The 25,003-nt window shown below is 46.4% G+C and overlaps 1 protein-coding gene across 1 annotated transcript in view; it reads left to right on the plus strand.

Moving 5' to 3' along the window:
- Window positions 1-9,443: 9,443 nt before the first annotated feature.
- MBOAT1 (membrane bound O-acyltransferase domain containing 1) overlaps window positions 9,444-25,003 on the plus strand; it is a 116,699-nt gene continuing 101,139 nt past the window's right edge. Inside the window, exon 1 of the mRNA XM_047733455.1 lies at window positions 9,444-9,801. Within this exon, the coding sequence (XP_047589411.1) occupies window positions 9,706-9,801 (96 nt within the window). The 5' untranslated portion in view covers window positions 9,444-9,705. The remainder of the gene's footprint in view (window positions 9,802-25,003) is intronic.

Here is a 25,003-nt window from a genome sequence, read left to right on the forward strand (position 1 = left end):
TCTAGAAAGTCCTTATGTACCCAGGGGTGGGAGGGGGAGTCTGTATTTGAGGAGCACTGTTGATGGTGTTCCTGATGTTCTGTTTCTTAAAATGGGTGGAGGGAATATGCATACCTGTTTTACTATTTTTATTTAAATTACCATTACTATTTACCATTGTTATTTAAATTAAATATATAATAACACTTATACATATGATATATCTTCCAAAAAATGTAGTTTAGAAAAATCTATGTTGGGGACACCTGGGTGGCTCACTGGGTTAAGCCGCTGCCTTCAGCTCAGGTCGTGATCCCGGGGTCCTGGGATCGAGTCCCACATTGGGCTCCTTGCTCTGTGGGGAGCCTGCTTCTCTCTCTGCCTCTGCCTGCCTCTCTGCCTGCTTGTGCTCTCTGGTTCTCTCTCTCTCTCTGACAAATAAATAAATAAATAAATAAATAAAATCTTTTAAAAAATCCATGATGGTTGCAGGAAGTTTTATTTCTCTCTTTGATTCTGTTTCTCTCTCTCTCTCTCTCACACACACACACACACACACACACACGGCGGGGGGGAACTGCAGCCCAGGAAGATTGGGTTCACAGCGAGAGAGGGAAGCTGAAGGACTCCATGAAAATCTGCTTTTTGCTCCTTTTCCTGCTCCTATTCTTGCTAGACCCTGTACCTCACCCCACTTTACACAAGCCTCAGAAGGCATATAGTGTCTGTCCTCCTCGTAAAGGACAAAGAGTTAATGAGTTCTTTAAAATCGATAACATCTAAGGAAGGACCAGGTGAGGGTGGCCGGATGAAGCCATCATAGGCATATTCCAGACCAAGTGCGCTGGACATCTTGACACCTGGGCCTTTGTCTTTGTTCTAACCGGTTTCTGGATGCCTTAGGGGACATGTACACCAGACTACTGTCCTCAGTAAAAACTTCCAGATCCCGAACAAAGATGAGGCTCCCTCCTTTCCTTTCTGAGTCTCCCAGACACTCTACCTGCATTCTCTTTAAACCTTCAGTAAACGTTTTTTGCCTCCTGCTGCCTTGGATTTGATTTCTGTCTTGGGTGAAGTCAAGGATCCTCTGGTTGGTCCTACGGGGGCCCCCTCTGGGTCCTCGGACCTGGCCTGCCTGCGTCTATAGGTGTGTGTTCTGTGAAAGGGATCTGTATGTAAAATGACCTCCAAAGGCCAAAGGAGCTGGAAGACTGAAGGGAAAGTTCGATAAGTCTAGCTTGATGAGAAGTGGTTTATTAGGGGGACTCAGGGACAGAAGCGTGTCTTGCACCGGTGCAACAGGACTAGATCTTTGCAATCTCACCTCTGGCTAAGACCTGCTTTTTTAGTCCTAGAGGCTGGGAACCACTCAGGAGGAGAATGTTTGAGAATAGGTGTGTGTCATTGTCATATCTCCAAGGCAGATCAAGGACGTTATGCCACCAGGGAGTCCTTAAGGATGTGGTTAAACAAAAGGGAAGAATGTGCAGTGGGGGGCTGTGCTCACCAAGGTTTTAGGTTACAGAAAGGCCATTGTAGCAGATTTGTCCAAGATCGTGTTAATCTGGTTCACGGAGTGTGACCATTGGGAAAAATGTACAAACTTCACAGCTGGCAGGAGAATTCATCTCAGGGAGAGAACTGTCTTTATGTAGGAAAATAATAAGCCCTTTAATGGGATAGATTTTAAAGAACTTGGTAAGCAAAGTGATAGTTCAATTGTTTTACATGAAAAATAAAGGAATTGGAATAAACCGTTGCATATATGGTTAAATGATATTCCATATGGGCGTCAAGACCACTCAGTGGGGAAATGACCATCTCTTCTATGAATGGTGTTGGGAAAACTGGACATTCACATGCAAAAGAATGAAGGTGGACCCTTATCTTCCATCATATCCAAAAATTAATTCAAAATGAACCGTAGACCCAAACATAAGACTCAAAACTAAAAACTCCTAAAAGGAAACAGGGGGAAATTTAATGACATTAAACTTGGCAACGGGGCGCCTGGGTGGCTCATTCGGTTAATTGCCTGCCTTTAGCTCATGTCATGATCTCGGGGTCCTCAGATCGAACCCTGCATCAGACTCCTTGTTCAGGGGGAGCCTGCTTCTCCTCTCCCTCTGCTGCTCCCCCTGCTTGTACTCTCTTGTTCACTCCATCTCTCACCCAAATAAATAAATCTTAAAGCAAACAAACAAACTTGGCAATGTTTTCTTGAATACAATACCAAAAGCATAACCAACGAAGTAGAGAGGAGTAAGTGGAACTACATCAAACCTAAAAGCTTTTGTGCATCAAAGGACACACTCAACAGAGTGAAAAAACAACCTGTGGGATGGAAGAAAATAATTGCAAATCAAGTATCTGATAAGGAAGGGATTAATATCCAGAATATATGAAGAACACCTACAATTCCCCAACAACAACAAAAAATCAAACAACCTGACTTAAGAATGGTCAGGTGACCTGAATAGCCATTTCTCTAAAGAAGACATCCAGATAGTGAATAACCACCTGAAAAGATGCTTGACATCACTCATCATCAAGGAAATGAAAATCAAAACCACAGTGAGAGGTACCACATTATACTCATCAGGATGACTACTGTTTAAAAGAAATTACAGAAAATAGTAAGTGTCGGCAAGGATGTGTAGAAATTGGAAGCCTAGTACACCGTTGGGGGGAATGTAAAATGAAACAGATACTATGGAAACAGGTACTATGGAACACAAAATTAAACAAGATAAAAAAAATAAAAAAATTAAACATAATTATCAAACAATTCAGCAATTCCATTTCTGGGTATATATACAAAAGAATTGAAAGCAGGGTCTCAAAGAGTATTTGCATACCCATAGCACAATTCACAATAGCAAAAAGGTGAAAATAAATGTCTATTGATGGATGGAAAGCTAAAATGTATATAAGAGAATATCATTCAGCCTTTAAAAGGAAGGAGATCCGGTCACAAGCTATTACATGCATGAACCTTGAGAACATTATGCGGTATGAATAAGCCAGTAACAATAAGACACACACTGTGTGATTGCACTTACATAGGATATCTATACTAGTCGAATTCACAGAAACAGAATGTAGAATGGGGGTTACCAGGGGCTAGAGAGAGAGGAAAAAGGGAGGGATTATTATTATTTTTTAAAAAGATTTTATTTGTTTGACAGACAGAGATCACAAGTAGGCAGAGAGGCAGGCAAAGAGAGAGGAAGGGAAGCGGGCTGAGCAGAGAGCCCAATGTGGGCCTTGATCCCAGGACCCTGGGATCATGACCTGAGCCGAAGGCAGAGGCTTAACCCACTGAGCCACCCAGGCACCGAAGGGAGTGATTATTTAAAGGGTATAGACACTGCTGTGATCAAATTCCTGCAGTGGCCCCCACTGCAATCAAAGGAACAGTAGAAATTGTTATGATGGCCTCTAAGGTCCCCAATGCCTTTCTGGCCTGCTTTCTTTCTACCCTCACTCTGTTACAGCCTTCCTGGCCAGACTGATGCTTCTCCAACCTGCCAGGTCTATTCCTGTCTAAGGGTCTTTGCTCTAGACTATTCCTCTTTCTGGATTGTTCTGTGCCCAGAAATCCTTGGCTTCCTTCAAGTCTTCGTTCACATGTGACTTTCTCAATGCAGCCTACCCTGACCGCTCTATTGAGGACGGCAATGTTCGTACATCGTTTACCCTGCTGTACTTTTCTTTTATTCTATATACTCCCCATCTTCTGGCATACTAATATTATCCTTCTATATTGTTTATGTCTTCCCCTGCTAGCGAGTAAGCTCCACAGGGGGAGTGACTTTTGTCTGTTTGTGGCTGATGTGTATTCCAAGCACCTAGAATAGTTCTTTATAAATAAAGTCTCCTTAATAAATATTTGCTCAATGTTGAGTCAGTCTTCTCAAGTGAAAGTACTATTTCCCCAAATGAATCTGGGGGATGCTAATTCTGAAGGAGACATCATATACACAAAAAAACGTCTTGTGGTCAACTAAGCTTGATGTCCCTTTCTTGGAGACTGACAATGGATATAAGTAACATTTTTGTGAAAAACCTAAACTTGTTTTACAGGATCCTCTGTGAGAATTGACCAATAATGATCAAAAAATGTTTAGAAGAAAATGAAAATTGCAGAAATGGCACATTAGGAATACAGGAAAAGATCCAAGGGAATGAATAGAGGCAAATACCTACTTTAGTTCTATAAATAACGAACTTCACCATCCACTCAGCATTTAGCACTGGCTGGCCCGATGTGCTGACCAAAGGCTGCACAGGCTCGGAAAAATAAGCTGGGTCATGAGGACTTAAATCAGTGGAAAAGAGACAGTCACGAGTCCTGTTGGCTGCATGGATTGCTAGGGAATCATCTCTCCATTCAGTCCAAAATATGGTTGTGCAAAAATAAAAAAATTAAAAAAAAATATGCGTGTGTTTGGCACTATCACTGGGTCAGGTGCGGAACAGAAAATGGAGAGGAAGGTGAAAAATATAAGAGCTCAGAGAGATCCCACGTGGTCTCCAAGATGAATGCAAGGGCTGGGCCAAAGGGTTCATGGTGTGGAGTTCTCCGAAGCCTGTGATGAAGGTGGCCTCGGCGGCCACACCCACAGTGAGGCTGGGGGAGGTGCCGGGAGAGTGGGAGCTGAGCGTGTCAGCACACTCAAAGGCTCCAGGGCCATCAACCTTGCTCTTTTTTTTTTTTTTTTTTTCACTGCAGCCAACCAGAGAATCCTGGCAGCATAAGCAGATAGGTTTCTGGCTATCTCTATATTCTCAGGTATTATCTTCAATCACACTTTATTATTCATAGAACACGTCTTTGGCTAGAGTAAGTATTTGGAGCACAGCCAAAGAAGCAGGAAGTAAGGAGGCGGGGAGCCTCTGAGTATCCAAAATAGACAGTATGGAGTTTACTTGAGATTGAAATACTTCACTTCTTCAAGAACTCCTTAGGCACCAAGCCAAAGCCTAGTGAAGGGAATCTATGGGGTTGCCTAGATCCTGGGAGACCCAAAATGGCGGGCAAGGCAGCAGCGAATGAAACATGAGAGCAGAAGAAGAGATTGAGAAGCTAGAAAGTAGACACAGAAGTTGAGAAAGTTTACCTCTTTGGGCATAATTTTAGGGCAAGGACAAACTCTTGACGCAGAAGTGGACTCCAAGATATTGCTGTATTGCAGGACAGGTTCTTCACCACCGTAATGCCTGACTCACCGACAGAAATTCAGTCGTGATCACTAACTCCATTGAATGTGCAGGGACACATTTTGGGAAGCTCTCATTCCCCAAAGACTAAAGTTGAGAATAAAATGTCAACTCGTAAAGGGGAAGCTTCAGCTAAGCAGAGTTAATTAAATTATTAATTAATCTGTTCCTCTCCTGGTTTTAGGCTCCAGTCCTGACTTCAGAAGTTGTATAAAATCATAGTTATAAATATCATTCTGAGTATTTTTAGCTAATGGAGTTTTGTTAGCAGGCTTTCTTTCTGCATTCCATTATCAGTGATTAATTTCTGCTTTGTATTTTGCATAACTGGTTTTTTTTTTTGGAGGTTGGGATATTATTTTGGTTTCTTTTGTCTTTGGACATAAAAGTATTTCCTTGATGTATTCATAGGTTAGCATAATGAGGTGATGTGTGTTGATTTATCATGAATGACTAAATGATATAGTATCTTTAGGGAAAAATGCTAATACTTAACAGTAATAGCTAACTTTGGTAGGTGCTTAGTTATATTAATCTCTTCATTTTCTGAACATGTACCCATATAAAAACAATGCTTACCTGTGATCTCAAGCTTGGAAAATATGTTAGGCAGGTAGATGGCAAAATAAATACCTTCCAAGCATGGACAGTTTGATTTAAAATGTGAAGAAAATGAAACACTGATGGCAAAATCAAAATTCCCTAAGGTTTTGTGGATCGTGCTTAAAGAATCTGGTCACAAAACAAGAGTGATACCCATCGTGGGTCAGTGTAGACCATCCTTCAGATTAGCTTTCCAGTGTTAAGCGTGGATTTTAATGTCCTATGCAGGCAACAATTTCTGCTGTTTTCCTGAAGGTGGACTCCTTGTATAATAAAAAGATTCCTGTATAATAAAAACAACAATGGAATACCCAGGTTTGCATCCTCCTTTCGCTGTTCATTAGCTCTATAAGCTACCTCCAAATGACCAGAAATTAGTATTATGGATAAAAATGGAGAGGACGATGGTGACATAATAATATAAGCGATAATATTGCCTGCCCTTCCAACTTCACAAGCTTTTTGGGAGGATCAGAAAGGATGATACAACTGAAAATGCTTTGTGAACATTATGTGGTGTTATTAAGATGACAATCTTATTTTTATATGGCTTAAATCACTGTAAATGGTGTTCACGTGGTTTGGTCGGTGATTATCTTTGGTTGACTCTCTTCTGAATGGATTATTAGAATTTTATCTTCTCGAGGGGTTTAGGTTATACCTTTGTAAACTTTGAGGACTGTTTTAATTCAGTTTTGTTGTTTGTGTATCTTTCGCTGGTTCTGGACCTGCATGTGACAGGTCTTGAATTTTTATCAGCCCATAGTATTATGCTAGAATTTTTTCCGTGTCTTTTTGTCTGGCCTTTAATTTTAAACTAGTCATAGGGATGAGCCCTGGATCTTCTTGGTGAGTTCACAATCTGAGCATGGCCCTGTAAGGGAGATTAAATGACTGACTTTGATTTCAAGACTTGTTTTACTGCAGACAGAAAACAGGCAAGACAGGGGCGCCTGGCTGGCCCAGTCGGTTAAGTGTCTGATTCTTGATCTCAGCTCAGGTTTTGATCTCAGGGTCATAAGTTCAAGTTCTGCACTGGGCTCCACGCTGGGTGTGGGGCTTACTTGGAAAAAAAAAAAAAAACACCAAAAACCAAAAAACAAAAGAACAAAAAGCAGGCAACACCCCTATCACCTCATTTTTGAAGAGTAAATGTAATTCCTGTCCACGGGGGTGAGAAGCCCATGTCTCATGTGTGGGTGGGCCTCCTAATAGAGAAATGCTTGGTTTTAAAGGACGGGAGGCGGCGTAAGGACAGAGCGCCAAGGCTCTGGGATCAGATGTAGTTTTGCTTAGCGTCCCTAAACCAACCATGATACTTCATTTTGTAAACTCCAGTTTTCTCATCTGTAAAATAGAGAGTATAGTAACATGGGCTATTGAAACAATTTTTTGTAAAGTTAGCTAATATGTAATAATCACTATGATGAACCTACAGTTGACAAAGGACGTGAACACAGATAAATAGGAAGGAAAAGAGAGTGACGTGTCCAGGCAGAGCTCTTCTACGTCTTAGAATCAGAGCCCATCCTGCAGAAGCCTGTTTAATTGCTCTTACAGTAGAACTGTTCTGTTCGCTTGATACTGTATCATCTGCTAGTTCTTTTAGCATTAATTGTACCACCATATCAATAGAACAGAACTGTTAAGATTTGAGTTCTGTGACGTTTTGTTCTCGAGATCCAAGCGTAGTTACCGCATTTTTAAGGGAATATTTTAAACTAGATTCAAGCTTGTTTTGTTGAGCAGAAGAACATCTCTAGAGGGCTACTCTTCTCTTTTCACATCTTGTCAATGTGAAGACCATTTTTGGGAGTCTGGAGGGCATAGATCTGTTTGTAGAAGATTACGAGGGATCCGAGGACTTTTGTCAGGAGTACTATCCAAACTGGCCTACTTTTCCTTTCTGGGAGTTCCACATCTAAGTGCTGATTTTTTAAAAAAATATTTATTTATTTATTTGAGAGAGAGAGAGAGAGCGCCTAAGTGTGGAGTGGAGGGGCAGAGGGAGAGGGAGAGAAAGTCCCAAGCGGACTCAGACTGAGTGTAGAGCTGGATGTAAGTCTCTATCTCACCACCTCGAGGTCATGACCTTGAGATCCAGACCTGAGCCGAAACCAAGAGTACCATGCTTAACCAGCTGCACCACCCAGATGACAGGATTTTTTTTTTTTTTAAACAGTGCTTTCAAGCCCCTTCTGCCTTCAGACACCTCACTTCAGCTGTCATCCTGCTCAGGGTAAGAGGAAGGGTGCTTCCGTTCTGGTCGGTTTCCAGAACTGTGTGTCATCTAATGAGCCTGTCTAGCCTCGTTGATTGGCAGTCATATGCCTGTGCGAGTGTGAATGTGGGTTTGGTGAGAGTAGAGCAGAGATTGTCATCTGCCGTTTGGTGGCCTCCCCATCTCCATGGGGACAGGGAGTGGAGGTAGGAACGTTTTTTTTTTGGCCCCCAGGTAGGGGCACATAGGTTGAGAAACTCAGGCCTGGGAAGCTTGTTGGTGATGGACTCCTCAGGAAGGCAAGACTGGGGGTTGAGCTGTGGAGGGGAAGCTGTCACCAGTGTCTGGCAGGTCTGTAGGTGCATCTGAAGTTCGAGGCCACATGGATAGTAGAAGGTCTGCCTGAATGTCACGGCCCAACTGTTTGGATTCTCCTTGGCTCAGCAACAACTCCCACATAGACTGTTGATGCAAAAACTTCAGGCTTCATTTCCCCGTAAATCCTGGGGGTTCACACCAGCTCCCTTCCCTCTGGTTTTCTACCCATCAGCTCAGAGCCCTGCCTTCCTGAAAACTGTCTTCACCAGCTGGCTCACGGCAATTCCTGGGAAGAATCTTCAAGACTTTCATGACTCTCGAAACCCATTAATCAACCTAAACAGTTTTCCTAAGTGCCAGTGATACATTTGTCTCCGTCTGGGGACAGAGAGGAAGTGTCTCCCTTTTGAGAACCTGTGCACGAAATAATGTATCAGAATGCACATCATAGAAACACCGTTTCTTACAGAGGTCAAATAATTCTCATTCCAAAGGGACGGGAGGGAATGATCAGGAGGACGCGGGAAGCCCTCTGCATTTGCTGGTGGGACCCAGAGCAGGGTGCAGGCAACTCTGTCTTGCGCTGAGGAACGTGAAACGAGGGAATCTGGGTGCCTGGGCGCTGGCTAGCAGCCCGGGGGGCTCCTTGGGCTTCCAGGAGCGGGCTGGTTAACCCTCTGCAGCAAGGACTGCAGGGGAGAAACCTCGAAAGGAAAGCGCAGGAAATGCTAGCGGGCGCGGGGACAGGGAAGGGGGGCGCCGAGACTGCAGCCAGACCGAAACAGGGTGGGGCCCCGGGGGGCTCCCTGGGGAAAGGCGCCCGCCCGGGTGACCGGGTGGAGGTGGCCTCGCGGGGCGGGGAGGCAGGCCGGCGAGCTGGGGAGGAAGAAGGGGACCGGCGCCTCCCGCCCCCGGGGCTGCCCGCCAGCAGCCGCAGGGCGAGGCCACGGCGCCCGCTGGCGTCGCTTTCGCTCTCCCGGTCGGCCGGGGTTCGGGCCGGGCTGGGCGGGCCGGGCGGCGCGCGGGGCCGGGCTCCGCTTCCCCACTTTTCCTCCCTCCCTCCCTCCTCCCGGGGCCGTCCCGGGCGGCCGAGCCAATGAGCGGCGAGAGGAGGAGGGCAGCGGGAAGCGGAGCGCGCGGGGCCGCGGCCCTCCTACCGCGCCCGCGGCCGCCGCGCCAGCGCCAAGTTTGCGCCCCGGGAGTTTGCGCGCGTCGCGGCCGCCGGCCTGGTCGCTCGGTCCCGGCGAGGGGGGCGGACGCGCGTGCCTGGGGCAGCCGCCCGCGAGCGCTCGGGCTGGAGGACGGCGAGCGGGGTGGCGCGGGCCTGGGCCGGGGCAGCCGCCTCCCGAAGATGCAGGATGGCAGCAGAGCCGCCGTCCAGCCTCTCCTACCGCACCACGGGCTCCACCTGCCTGCACCCGCTCAGCGAGCTCCTGGGCATCCCGCTGGACCAGGTAACGGCGTGCGGCCTGGCCGCGGCGGGGGCGCGGGCGGGGGCGCAGGGACCCTCCTCCCGAGCCACTGCGGGCGTGCGGGCTGGGGGGACATTTTAGCCACAACGCGCCCCCCACCCCAAGCAGACTTTTTAGCTACACACACTCGACAGGTGGCCTTTTTTCTGACGTGATGTTTTTGTCTTGTAAACGAGAAAAAAAAAGATTAGTATACCCTGCAAGACAGGTTCAAATGAACTTTTTTTTTTTTTTTTCCTTTTGAGGTTTTGGGTTGGCTCGTTTCCTGTAACCAAGTTCTAAATGTGATAAATGAATCAAGTGTGTGTGTGTGTGTTTTTTTTTCCATCAGTGTCGTGGAGTCCTTATTATTTTTAATTTAGATATCTCTCCTTAAAAGATAAGCTTGATTAGTCTGTAAGCTCCTGCTTGGCCTGTTGGAACAGAGACTCGGATTTTAGACTTTGGCGGTGAAACTTTTCAGATCTGGGGGTGACAGTTACGTTGTACCATGTGCGGTGTCCATCGGAAAGGGAAGAGTTGCGCAAGGACAGTGGTTTTCCGAGGGGCTTTCCTCGACTCATGGGGCTTATCCTTGAGGTCCCAGGCTCCTGAGTGAGTTCGGTTAGTGGGAGAAGAGAGGCACGTGGAAGTTGGTTGGACTGTCCAGGAATTGTCTGCTACTATTAGAATAGAAAACAGCAGTAATTCCTGGTAAGAAAGCTGCCTGAGGGTTGAGGCTGTCTTACTCATTTTCTTGTCTCTTTAGGTGCTGGAAGTATTTCATAATGAGTCAGTAAACACACGTTGATTTAAATGGAATGGGGGGTGGGGTGGGCGGGTTGGCCCACTGCCTTCTTACTGGGTTTCATACTGAGTTTTGCTTTGGGTTTCTCCCTTTGCTTTTTACTAGTGACTTTTTTTTTTCTTTCTTTCTTTTCCAAATGGGAGTATACCCTCCCACTGCCCTCTCCACTCACCATTCCTTATGCAAGGAGGAAGTGAGAGCTGGCTGTTTGCCTCAGTCAGATGCTGTTTACTGAGCCACTCTTCTACCTGGCTCCCTCCAAGGATGCATGGGGAACTCCACCTCTCCCCAGACGTTTGCCTGCCCCTCGGTTGCAAAATCCAGAAAGCTAACAAATTGGGAGAGGTATCAGATGCTAGCCTGTGCTTCTGTAAATTACTCTTCAATTTGTAGTGAGAAAGGGAGAGACCCAGGGACCTGGGGAAAAGCAGAGAGATACTAGCAAATTCTTTTTCTCTGAAACTACCCTAACTTCCAGCTGAATTCCCTTAAGGGGAGTGTGTTTTGTACTTAACCCCTCCAGCCCCATCCCCACCCCCCATCAGAATTTATTTTAATTGCATTTTCTGTTTTAAGCTGTTAGGCACTGCTAGAGAGAGGAATCTAGGGAGGCTTTTTGTCTGGAAAGGAGTAGTTGGGGGACCCCGACAAGCCTGGGAGGTACCCTTAAGTGCTTTTAAACTGCATCTACCCCCTTCCCAGTTTCCTGGATTTCTGTCAAAGGAACCCTGTTTTTAATTTATAAGAAAAAGAATAAAAGAGCCTTAAGGATGTTTAAGGCTGGGAGAAAGGAATTTCTGGGAGAAACTGAAGGAGAAATGTGGGTGATCCGCAGGAAGGAGCCAGGGCGATCTCTTTGATCTTCCCATGGCCCGAGCAGCCTCTAGCAGGCTCCGGTCCGAGTGACTCTTGGTGGAGAGAAGCACGTATAGGGCAATGCCCCACATCGCTCATTTAAGGCCTGGGGAAAATCCCAAACCATAAATAATGTGGTTTGAGGCTAAATTGTGGCTTGGGAATTTGGAAGCTTGAAGTGTTTTTCTCCCTCATGCTTTCAAGGGTTTTTTAAGGTCTTCGATGTCTTAGACCTGCTCTGCCAGTAAACTTCTGTTGTGACTGCCTGCTGGTGTTGGACCTCTCGGAGCCCCACTGTCCTCAGGGCTAAAATCAGATCTACATATTGGAGGTGGGAAATTTTATGTAGATATAAAATACTCTACATCTGAAAGGTCCTTCATTCAGACAGGGTCCCAGCGGGCGGCGGAATTTAACTCAACGGTTTGCAATGAAGAAACTTACCTGAGCTACTTAGAGGGATATGGGCAGCATTCAGGGGCGGTTCCAGTACCTAAACCTGGAGACAAAGGGGAAAGGGAGGGTGTCCCGTGGCCATCGCCCTGTGAGAGCCTCGTCGAGCCCTTGCTGGGATGCCAGTGGGAAGCAGAACGAAAACCACAGCCCTACTCTTCATCCCACTGCCCTTACGTTTCTTGCCTGTTACCCACAGTGGTCAGACCCAGCCCAGGGGTTGCTGGCCAGGGGTGCCTGGGTAATGCGGTCTACAGGTGCTCCACCTCTGGCCCAGAACTTGGAATAGAAAGGTAGAGCCAGATCTGGAGGACAGTCCTTAATAAATGTTTGCTTCTGTCCCATTGAAGAGTGACTTGTTATTGGCCAGCAATATGCTAAAAAGGATAAAACACGTACTTCTGGGTACTTAGTAGCTCTTCATATGTCACTGGAAGACACTGAATCTTGTCCCCCCCATCTTAACATTTCATGCTCATACTCGTAATTTCTGAATTGAAGGCGCTATCGAGAATGTCTTTGGCTTCTGGGTGTCTCCAAGTGGGGTAGCTCATTATTTTAAATGTCTGCTGAGCCTTCCACATGACTGAAGAACTCTTTTCTTATTTTTCATTTGCTCCTTCCGTTTGTCTATTCTGTGAGCTCCTGGGGAAAGCTTGTGTGGGATTGTGAGGAAGAGTCTAGTTTCCAAGGACTTCACTGGTCTGACATCCTCCTAAAGATGTTACATGTAAAGTCTCCTCTTTAATTAGAAACGAGTAGAACACAGAATCCAGATGCAGAGGGTAGGAAATGAATGATGGCATAGAAGCCCCCGCTGGTACTGCACAGATGAGTGTGTTGGAAGTTGCATTTCCAAAACCACTGGTCTCTGTCTATCTAGCAAGTGTGGCACTCTGGTAACTGGTAGGAGTATTCAGAGAGAAAGCTTCACTTACCAGGATAAATTAGATAAGGACTTTTTCTTTCCCTTTTAGAATGACTTGGTGAGTAAAGGATAAGTGTTTTGCCTTATTTTTCAAGTCATCTGCTTGTGCCCTCTCGACTTGGTTGAGGAGCGTGTCATGATGTGCCTTTAACCATAGCTTTCAAAATTTGCAAGACTGATTTAGCCACCGTGATGGATGGATGTTGTTGACCTTGTTAATTTGTGAGGTGTGTGGTCATATCCTAGGAGTTGTGAAAGCTGAGGAAGAAACCGTTTGCTGGCTTAAGGATTTTCCAGTTAAAATGGGAGGGGGGCTGGGAGCTCTGGATGTCAAGGCTGTTTGGACGCACAGGTACCCCAGACTTTTGTGTTCTTGCATGAAGTGTCAATTCAGTTCATTGTTGAATTAGGATTCCTTGGGGAAAAATAGCCAGGACAAGAACTCAGGAGATGATTTTGAGATTAAAGGAGCAAAAGTTTAGGGACACCTGGGTGGCTCAGTTGGTTAAGCGTCTGCCTTCAGCTCTGGTCGTGATCCCAGGGTCCTGGGATCGAGTCCTGCTTCAGGCTCCTTGCTCAACGGGAACCTGCTTCTCCCTCTCCCTCTGCTGCGCCCCCTGCTCATGCTCTCTCTCCTTCTCTCCCAAATAAATACATAAAATCTTTACTAACCAGCCAACCAACCAACAAACAAAAAACCCAGCAAAGTTTTAGGACAATTAATGTAACTTGTGTTACAGTTTAAAAGGCTCAGTGAACGATGACCTGCTCTAAAGACCTGGCATTTCTTTACTAATGGTGAGACCAGTAGTGAGTTTTGATGATTCCACTGGGGCCTTTGACCACAAGGTTTCTTGCCTGGCCTGGAGCTTTTAGGCACCGGTTGGTTCCTTGTCCATTCTTGGAAAGCCCAAACGTCATGTCTCTTCTCACCTAAATCTTGCCCTAGGTTCAAAGTTCAGCTCACATTCCACACTCATTATTCAGTCAATTAAATATTTATCAAATATTCTTAGTGCCAGGTCCCTGGCCAGGTGGTGGAAATATGAGGATGAAAAATCCAGGTCCCTGTGCCGGAAAAGCTTTACCAATAGAGGAGACAAAGGACCTGTGTAGGTCACAAGGGCTTCGTACTCAGGAGCTCCTGCCAGAGGTGACAGAGGTTGGTAGATGGTGCCTGGTGGAACCCAGAAGGGAAAGCCAGCTGCAGGACATGCCGGATTCCTGTCGAATTTACTCTTTACCTCTGACACGCTCCACATTTGACCTTCAGTAAGCATTACCTTCTATTGTGACCCAGCGTGCTGTGTGTATATGCTGAATTTCCAACTCATTTAAAGACTCCTGGAGATAGAGATTTTATCCCTCCTTGTGTTCCAAGGAAGTAGTAGGTACTCAGTGAATATGTGCCATTGGTAACAGATGTGCCGGTGATAATCATTTGCCTTATCAAACTTCAGCACGTGGAAGCTTTTTTTTTTTTTTAATAGTTTTCTTTTTTTTTTTTAAAGATTTTATTTATTTATTTGACAGACAGAGATCACAAGTAGGCAGAGAGGCAGGCAGAGAGAGAGAGGGGAGGAAGCAGGCTCCCCGCTAAGCAGAGCCTGATGTGGGGCTCGATCCCAGGACCCTGGGATCATGACCTGAGCCGAAGGCAGAGGTTTTAACCCACTGAGCCACCCAGGTGCCCCTGGAAGCTTGTTTTTAAAGCAGACAGCAGATTGGCCTTTGTAGGGGGAAGAGTCCTTTGCCTACCCCACTCCTTCGTGGACGCTGCCTCCAGGTTTTACCCTTGGGTTTCTGACTTGAGCAATCTTCTCCTCACCTTGGGGCTTTCCAGTCCATCCCAGCTCAGGATGGGTGTGGACATATGGCAGGCCATAGACCATCAGCCCTGCAGAAAGCTACTTCAGTTTTCTTTGGGCCTCAGTAGTTCCTGCAAAGTCAGGTCCACTTTCCCCTTAATCTCCCCGTCATTGTCTGATACTGAAAAGGATTGGCTAGCAGGAGAAAAATAATTTGGTGAGACTGCGAACACCTGCAGAGTTTTTGCTGTGTTCCCCAAGGATCACTTGGGGTGTGTTGGGTTGTGATGATTCAAACACGAATAAAATGGGGCCCATCCTCAAGAATCTTGTCGGGCGAGGCAGGGACAGATAGGTCAACTGGTGTTACTCGCGTGCCGTCCCCAGACCAGCATCAGCCTGGACACTAGGTAGAAGAGAACATTCTCTGCCTAGTGGGACCAGCATCAGCCTGGACACTAGGTAGAAGAGAACATTCTCTGCCTAGTGCCTCCCACCTGCGGCTCTGGGGGACAGGCACAGCCCTGGGTGGTTTAATGCCCCCCACGTCTGAAAACCATGGCTGCACACAGTTAACTGGGATACAAATTATTGGAGTACAGTGGAGGCAGAACGGAGGGAAAGATCTATCTACTCTGGTTTGTTGGGGGGGGGCGGGGTGAGGTGTGGTGTTCAGCCTCTCGAGGGTGAGGAAGGGCACACGTGGGTCTTGCAGGATGGAGAATTCGTCAGGCACAGTGGCCAGGAAGAATGGCCCATACAGAGGTGTGGACGAGTGAAACTGTGCTTTGTTCTAGAAACTGCCCACTGAAGCAGGTGGTGGGCTGCTGGGTGCGGACGGCGGGATCTGGGCTGGGAAAGCGAGCAGGGGTCACGTCATGAGGAAGCTGAAGGGCTCTGTGTGGTGTTTGCCTTTATCCTGCCGACCAGGTCTTCTGTAAAGGGCCAGAGGGTTAATATTTTTGGCTTCACAGGCCCTACAGCCTTTCTCGACCTCTCAACTCTGCTGTTGCACGAAAGCAGCCATAGGTAATAAGTGAGTACTGGCCGCACCTGTAGTCTCGTGAAACTTCATTAATGGACTCTTCTGAAATTTGAATTTCCTATAATTTCTTTTTTTATGGCTCTAGAAAATTAATGTCCTCATTTTTTTTTTCCTTTAAAGATTTTACCCATCCATTTGACAGTGAGAGAGCAGGAGAGATCCGAGCACAAGAAGGGGGAGCGGCAGGTAGAGAGAGAGGCAGATTCCCCACTGAGCAGGGAGCCTGACGTGGGGCTCGATCCCAGGACCCTGGGATCATGACCTGAGCCACCCAGGCACCCATTTATGTCTTTTAAAAAAATTTGTATTTAAATTCAAATGAGCTGACGTACATATTATTAGTTTCAGGAGTAGAATTTAGTGGTAAGTCAATTGCATATAATACTACGTGCCCATCACATCGGAGTTTCATATACTCTCTAATGTGTCCGAAAATTTTCTTCTTTTGATTGTTTTCAACCCTTAAAAAATTTATTTATTTATTTATTTATTTTTTGAGCAGGCAGGCCACATAAAAACAGGCAGTGGCCTGGGTCTGGCCCGAGGACTGGATTTCGTAGACCCTCGTTAGAGACTCGTTGCCCTTAGAGTTTGGTGCAAGGACTATCATGAGAGTCTATGGTCTGGCCCAAGCTGGGGAATGCAAATGTCAGGATAGAGGGGTCCCCCTGTCCCCATCCCCGTGATCCTCAGGCCAACGGAAATTTAGGGCCACTGCTATCATCAAAGAGAAGGCACTGAAGGACTTAAGTCGTGAAAGGATTTTCATTTTGTGACGTTTTGTGCCGTGGTGTGGGACTCGTGGCTGAAGGCTACAGGGACGGAGGAGGGGCGGGGGCCTGAGGCTGAGTGAGGGCGCAGGGAGTGGAGAAAGAGCCGCCCCAGGTCAGTTTCACGCATTGCTGAGTGTAACCAACCCCCTGAAAATCACACACGTTTAGAGGCACGAGTCTGTGCCAGTGTGTGATTTTTCTCTTTCAGCAGCTCCTTCTAGGAGCAAAAGTAAAACGGTTGGACGTTTGCAGAGAAGGTTGCTGGAAAGTTAAGAAGGAAAGGTGTTGAAAGATGCTGACAAGCACTTGGAAGGGGCGGAAATGGGAAGGGAAACAGCCTGAGCTTGCAGGGACGCTGGGGAGCAGGTGTAGAGGAAGGGAGGCAGCCGGGGGCTGGCAGAGTGCAAGAGCAAGATGCTGAGGGAAGCTTTTCCGGGCAATGACGAAAGTCTGGGTGTGGACGTGGGAGGAGGGGTGACAGTGGGGACTGGGGGAGGGGTTTGGCAGACTTCCTCCCAGAGCAGGTGAACCTGGGGATGGATGCTGGAGGAAAAGGCTGTGTGGTAGCAAAGCTCTGTAGTTTAATAGACCCTGAGAGCATGAAGCCAGGCTGGAGAGGGCGGTGCCTGTTCCCGGGACAGCAAGCACCTGCTGGTCCCACACCTTCTCTCCGTCTGTGTGAGTCTGGGGGATCACAGGTTTTATTTAAGGGAGGTGGAAGGAGAAAAGTCTAAGGCAGCAAAGCAGAATTTGGAAAAGCGGTGACTTTCTTCTCTGTGCTCCTCCGGGGTAGGGGTCGAAACGGGCAGACACGTGCCTAGAGGCTAGGAGGGAAGGAAGAGAGGTGGGAGGGCACGGAGGGTTTTGGGGTAGAGCAGAGGAGGTCAGAGCAAGGGAGGGAGCGAGGTCGGCAGTGGGATGATGAGTCATGGAGGAGGAGGAAGTCGGAGCGGCAAGTGGGTGCGAGTTGACAAGGGGAGCCGGGGCTGGGCACGAGGGTGGGGATGACTGGCAGGCTTCTGGGCAGGTAGGGGTGCCCCCCCGGCCCCCGGGATCCCGGAGTCCTCAGAAGCCAGTGACCGACCCTGAACACTGCGGTCTTTCCTGGGGCTGCACACTAACGTGGTGGAAAGTTCCTGGGTGGTTCAGGTGGAGGCTGATCTTGGAGGGGGAGGGGAGCCTGCTGAGCCTGAGCTGGTCCGAGAAGGTCAAGCGGTCAGTGCGTGGAGGGCCGGGCTCTTGAGCAAACTCCGACTTCCACAGAATTGAGAGGACATGGCCGGTGGAGTTGGGGGCTGTCCTCAGTCCAGCCCTGAAGGAGAGCGAGCCGTCCATTCTAGGGGACTCAGGGGGAGTCCGGGAGTTGGGTGGCCCCACTGGAAAGTGCTGACCAGTGTCACAGTCTGGTGACTCAATTTGACAATAATTAAAGGGAGGACGGAGAGAGTGCAGACGTGACCATTACTTCCTGGCATTTTAAGCAGAGGCCTGGTGGGTCCTGGAGCTTTAGCCTTTCCACTGTGGAACGAGAGGTGGCTTGGCACAGCCTGGCCTCAGTTTACCTTTCTGGCTTAATGACACCAACAGCCTATAACTGGAATGCTTGTGCTGTCAGACATCCAGTCGGCTGCTCTGGGTCCATTATCTCATTTAACTCGTACGACCGCCCTGAAAGCTAGGCCAGATGTTTCCATTTAAGCAGTGGGCCTATGGCGCGTGAGTCACTGGCCCGCAGCCCTGAGGCTGGAAAGGGACCAAGGTGGGACTTGAACCCAGGACCGTCCAATGGCTGTGCTCCGAGGCACCGCGCTGCAGGCCACCCACCGCTTACTTCCCTGTGCTCCGTGCCATCACCCCAGCGGACTGTTGATTTTATGCACCTGCCGGCTTCCTGCCCACACCCTCCCTTCTCTGTGCGCCTAGTCCTTCCCGGTTCTCATGTCCTAGCTCACCTCCTGCTGCTGCCTTGTCTCTGCCTCTGCTTCAGGGCCGATGTGGAAAATTCTTTTTTTCTGTCTCTCCACAGCACTCTGCATACCACACAGTGGGTCTTACTTACTTCTATGTGTATCGGTCTTTCTGCCTGCCTGACTCTGGGAGGCTTCCTTCAGTAGCTGCTCATTAAACACCGTGTGCCAGTGCTGGGTTAGAGTGGGGATGCTGAGATTAGTGAGGTCTGTGTCCCCGGCCCAGCCAGGCACGGGGTAGTGGGGGTTCCTGGGAGCTGCCGCTATAGGAGGACAAGGGGAAGGTGCTGGGCTGGGGCTGAGTGGGACGGGCAGAATATTCCAGGAAGAGGAAGCCATTTCAGCAAAGGTACTGAGTGAGATTCGGCTGGAGAAAAGATGCACGATCTTTGTGGACAGCGACTGAGGATGAACCTTCGTCGTCGTCTTGGTGTGCTTCGTACAGTGCAGGAATTTAATAAATGTTTGTTGAAGTGGAATTTTATTTACATTCTTGCATTGGAATGAAGGAGTAAATTAAGTTAGACTTGGGAGCTAATTCACTTTACCAACCGGTTAGGTCTGGTACCTCGTTATTCGGAACGTGCATTTCAGTTGATAGGCCTGATTTCTTTTTTTCTTTTTCTTTTTTAAAGATTTTATTTATTTATTAGAGAGTGAGAGAGAGAGCGAGATCACGTGGAAGGGGGAGAAGGGGAGAGGGAGAGGCAGACTCCCTGCTGTGCAGGGAGCCCAGTGTGGGACCCCATCCCCGGACCCTGGGATCACGACCTGAGCCAAAGGCAGACACCTAACCTACTGAGCCACCCAGGCACCCCAATAAGCCTAATTTCTGACACAAAAGTTAACAGAAGGCCCAGTTGCTGGTAGCTGAGGGTCAGGCGTGGCTTGTTTAAATATAAAATTCTCTGTTCCCATTTTCATCACCTGGGGTTGATGTATGCATCCCTTGGAGTTATAAAGGCAGATATTAAGGTCAGTTTGGGGCAGGCTTTCTCAGAATCGTGTGAACGACACGGGGACGTCTCCTTTAGCAGCCTGTGGTCAAGTCCCATGTGTGAAACGTGCCCTGTACCCAAGAACATCGAAGAGTTTTGCAGCACGGCCTCCGAATTCCATTTATCAAGAAAGATTTCTGAAAAAGATTCTGTCCCAGGAGATACAATCTGGAAACATGTTTTGTAGCAGCGACTTGTAAAAGGAATTCACAATGTGTAATTTAATAACAGTATTTGGTGGTGTGCTTTCCAGAAGCTTTCTATTTTAAGTAAGTCCACCCTTTCAGTAAACAAGATAAAGGCGAAACTTGCTGCAGTCTTATTAATGGCGATTTCTAGCAGTTTCTCCAAGGATCGGTGTCATCCGTGGGAATAGTAACTTCATGTAGTTTATACTGGTTAAAAATGTGTTTTGCTGAAAGACCACCATCCCTTTGAGCTTATGAAACTTGACTACTTACCAACACGATGAACCCATTAAGCTGTTTGGAGGGTGTTTTTTAGTTATTCAGAAGATGTGCCCTTGGTGAGTCAGGTACCAATCCCCTTATGACAGTGGGGTTCTGCCTAAACTTTTTTTTTAATTTTTTTTCCTCAAAGATTTTATTTATTTATTTGACAGATCACAAGTAGGCAGAGAGGCAGGCATAGAGAGAGAGAGGAGGAAGCAGGCTCCCCACTGAGCAGAGAGCCCGATGCGGGGCTCAATCCCAGGACCCTGAGACCATGACCTGAGCCGAAGGCAGAGGCTTTAACCCACTGAGCCACCCAGGCGCCCCTCTGCCTAAAGTTTCTACAGTTGTGGGTGGCTAATCTTTTATGCGTTAGTAATATCGATCTGATTCAAAGGAGGGTTTGGAAAGCCCACGTCAGCATTAAAGCAATTTTAAGGGTTGAATTCAGATTTCTGTGCTGATAGTGTTGGGGATTTCCCAGTCTTCTTATTACAAATATTCCATTCTCAGGAGTATTAACCAAACGACAGCTCTGAGCTGGGGTTCTAGTGCCGTTTGCAAAAGAGCAGGTGGGGGTGGGTTGGGGGTACATTTGAACAGTTTTTGCTCAGGCGGTTCTGACTTCTTACTTCAAACAAGGAAGGAAAGTGAGAAAGACTGGGGCTTGTCTCCCCCCAGAGGCCCCCGGTGCCTCATTCATCATGTGAACCAGTCAGCAGGGGGATTCAGCAGAAGGTTGGTAAGGCCTAGAGGAAGTCGCTAAATTCAAGACATTTTGCGACATTCCATGAAGTGGTTTAACTGTGAATGCCACTTTCTTTTATTTTTTTTCCCCTTGGCATTATATTTTACTCTTTGTTTTTATTTAATTTTATTTATTTATTTAAATCTTAAAAATCATTTTGAGCTCATTCATATTGTGTTTTTTCTTTTATGTGAGTACGGTTAAAAAATTAGTTTTCTGAGGAGATAGCTTATATACTTAGCATCAAAATCACAGAAAAGAGGATATAATGAGGGGTGCCTCCCTCTCCTTTGCAGCTGCCTGGATCCCCTCCCTGCTGACCACCAGTGGCATCCTTTCAAGGCAGGCTCTGAGTCCATGTGTACAGGATTTTTTTCTCTGTTTTTCTGATAGTGTACAGCTCCTTGCTTTTTTTTTTTTTTTTTTTTTAAACTTAACAGTGGTCTCTTAGGGAGCAATTCGTATCTGTATATACAGAGCTTTTGTGACATTTGACTTCCTTTCTGCTTTTTTTTTTTTTTAAGATTTTATTTATTTATTTGACAGAGATCACAAGTAGGCAGAGGGGCAGGCAGAGAGAGAGGGGGAAGCAGGCTCCCCGCTGAGCAGAAAGCCGGATTCGGGGCTTGATCCCAGGACCCTGGGATCATGACCCGAGCCGAAGGCAGAGGCTTTAACCCACTGAGCCACCCAGGCGCCCCTCCTTTCTGCCTTTTACTGAGAGTTCTGTTTCTGTGTTTCCAGGAACAGCCTTGTCCCTTAGCCAAGGCTGACAGTATTGGCGGTGGTGGGTGAGGAGGTTGGAGAGGGGTCTTTCCTCTGCTGGCACTGCCTCCTCTGTTTTCATTCCCAAGGACTGTGGTATTAAATAGAAAAATTCCACTGAGTGAATTTAAAGATCGAATTGGCGGTATTCAGCCTTTCATGAATTGGGCGGTATCTCATCTGCAACAGAAAGGACCCAACCTGTGCCAACCTATGGGGAAGGAAAGATTTTTAAATGCAGAAAGGGAGGGGGGCAGAAAAAGGAAATTATTAGCAAAGAATGTGATGTTTCAGGTAAAGTCTTCTTCCTGAGGGGATCAGAAGGGTCTCTAGTGCTGACCAGGTAATGCCAAGTTGATTGGTTTAGGTTTGCTTTCCTAGGGAGTTGAAACTGCGCTTAGGTTTGATGTTAAATCTTTGCTGATTGGGGCTTAGCACAGGTGACTCCAATTTGGGCCTGTTCTCTTCTTTATAACAATGGAGAGCACCTAGGGCCCCTTCCAGTGACTACATGTGGTGGGGAGAGAGATTGGGGTTTGTTTCCAGTTTCCCCTCAGATGGAGAGAAGAACGCTCTGGACTGAGGCATGAGACTATGAAAGATTCCTGCGGTCCTTGAGTCCCAGGGATGAAAATGGCTCTGCCTCTAACCAGCCAGGCATCGGCTGCACTTCTCCAGACCTCTTGGTATGCCCAGCTGCTGGAAACCTATTTAGCTCCAAAGGTCTGTGATTGCAGAATCTTCAATAGTAGCAAGGAAGGCTTGGATTTATATCACAAAGAAATGCTTTTTGAGGGTAAGCCCGGCAAACAGAGGCTCTTCACTTTTTGCTTTTTAGTGGATGTCCCTTAAAGGATTATACATACATATTTTACTTTATTTCTGCAAATGAATTGTGTGCATTTTGGTGCATGTTGGCTGAAGTGAGTTAACCTTTGGGGTTCTGGAATCATCTCTCTTCTCTCACCTCTGTTGGGGTGGAAGAAATTTTCTCTGCCCTTCACAGACCTTCTAGCTGGACTAAGAATCAAATTGACATGAGACAGATTAATAGGAGACAATCAAATTTAATAGCGTAAGTACAAGGAATCCACACAAATATGGAAATTCCAAAGACAGGCCACATGAAACCTATATGACTTGCTGAGCTAAGGAGGCGGGTAGGGTCTGGAGAGTCAAAGGGGAAGAAGACCATTAGCAGGAAGGTGAGGGGATGGTGGGAAACAAAATTTGCCCTGGAATGCAAATGAATTACTTTGGTAAAGAGGAATCTCTGTTAATAGCTCTTTTCCTGGTACCAGCTGTCTTTTCCAATGTAAATTTAGGCAATAGAAGCGGAGGTAAGAGCTTTTCCTACACCTGCTGGGTTTTGATTGCTTTTAACTCGTAATAATTTTCATGCCAAAGTGCACATCTTGGGGCTGGCTGCTCTTGACCACCACACCCCTTGTTAGAACAAGATCAGAATTTAGGAATGTGTGTGCTTTATTCTAGAAAAGTGATCGTGTAAAGGAGAGCTGCTATTTCTTGTCCACTGGAGCTGTTGAGCTGTATGTCTTCCCTTCTCCATTCTTCTCCGAACAATACATGTTCTCTTGTCTGTAGACGCTTTAACAAAAGGGAAGCAAACAAACATTTATATGAAATTATATTCAGAGATTCATCTTATGCAAATGTGGAGGAAAGGACAAAATGAATTTTTAATTTTTTTAAATGTAAAGCGCCTGTGATGTGGGAAACAAAGGCCAAAAAAAAAAAAAATTTCCTTACTGCATACAACCCATTGACAAGTTCTTGAAACAGAGTGACCTTCCTCTGGGAGCTCAGCTGCCTGATGTTGACACTTTGCTAAGGGCAAAAGCAATCTTAGCCCACCCCCCCAGGATCCTGTAAGTCTACTTTAACATGTAAAAATTCTTTTGGAAACTTCCTTTATCTCTCTCCACTCCCTCTTCGCACCCCAAGATATCTGTTAGCAATCATCCTGCAAGCATATGGCCCACTGGTATACATCCGAAGGGTCTCATGACCAAGGTTTACTAGATGAAAATAAATGACCTTTTCCTAACAATAGCTAGCCCCCTCAAGGTCCTGGGAACCGTATTTCCAAAATACCTTAAAGGTTTGTGCTGTCCCTAACTCCCTCCCAACTTGAAAGTTATAATGAGTCACTTGTCACAACCCCAGTGCAGCTCTTTCTGCCCACAGGTCCTGTCCCCGTGCTTTAATGAAGCCACCTAAAGATGTGTCAAGAATTCTTTCTTGACCATTTGCTCTGGACATATCACCCGGAGGTGGAGTTTACAAAAGGATATGGTAGTAGACAATCTCACATTTATTTTCATAATCTCCGCCTCACTGAGTTAACGCTTACCTCAATTTTATCGTTAGCTTTACTAAGTTAGTTAACGCTTACCTCAATTTTATCGTTAGCTTTACTAAGTTGCAAGACTTAAGTTGACTAATGTGGTTTTTATCTTTCTATTGAAGTAGTTGAGTGTCTTTAGACCTACCTTTATCTGATTGCCAGTTCGGTTATCTTAATTTGAAAGAAGGGCAAAATGTGGTTGTAAACGAAAAAGAATCATTTCATCAAGATTTAGGGTGGAGCTCAATTTCTTCATACCAATGAATAATGAATTTTGAGTTTGCATCTTAGCTGGGTGGAATTGTAGAGACAATTTGAAGACAGGTAATGAGCTATAAAACAATTTAGAAATTGAACACTTACAAGTTTTTTTTTTTTTTTAAGATTTTATTTATTTGTTTGGGGGAGAGAAAGAGCGAGCATGAGCTGGAGACAGGGAGAGGCAGAAGCAGGCTCTGCACTGAGCAGGGAGCCCGATGTGGGGCTCGATCCCAGGACCCTGAGATCATGACCTGAGCCAAACAAAGGCAGACACCCAACCAACTGAGCCACCCAGATGCACCCTGACTTATGAGTTTTTATGAGAGCTGGAAAACCCTATCTTGTGTACTTGGCAAACTTCAAACATTTATTGGAGTAATGTGTGTCTAGCTGTGGTCCTCTGTTGCAAAGCTTCCAGAAGAATTGGAATGTTAGAGAAGAGTGATGAAAATGGTCATAAGAACAACTTCACTTCACAATTATGTGGACACTGCTGAACAAAAGGGAAAAAACCCCACAGAGCGTGGAGGGGCCCTCTGTAAAAACCTTAAAATGCTGGTTAGGCGACCGGAGGTGGGGTATACCCTAACGCAACTCATTTCCCCCAAGAAGGCCTTGAATGTGGTTGCCTCGGAGAGCTCCTTTGTTGTGTTATTTTGTAATTAGCCCTCATAAGCTCTAGTGGAAATAACAAGGGTGTCAGCAGTATTTTAGGAAATGACTTGCACATCTTTTAAAGACTGCTCTTTGCTTTGTTGTAGATGGAGCACGGTTTTTAACTTTTTGTTTTGGAGTAATTTTTGATTTACAGAAAAATTGTAATGATACCCCAGGGAGTTTTTATTTATGCCTCAGCCAGTTTTCCCCGGGGTCAGCATCTTACATTACCCTAGTACATCTGTCAAAACTAAAAAAACATGGGTATGTAACTATTCAATACATGGAATTTATTAAATTTTCGAATTTCACCAATTTT

This window comes from Lutra lutra, chromosome 6 (genome assembly GCF_902655055.1).
Source record: "Lutra lutra chromosome 6, mLutLut1.2, whole genome shotgun sequence".
Classification (NCBI taxonomy): Eukaryota; Metazoa; Chordata; class Mammalia; order Carnivora; family Mustelidae; genus Lutra; species Lutra lutra.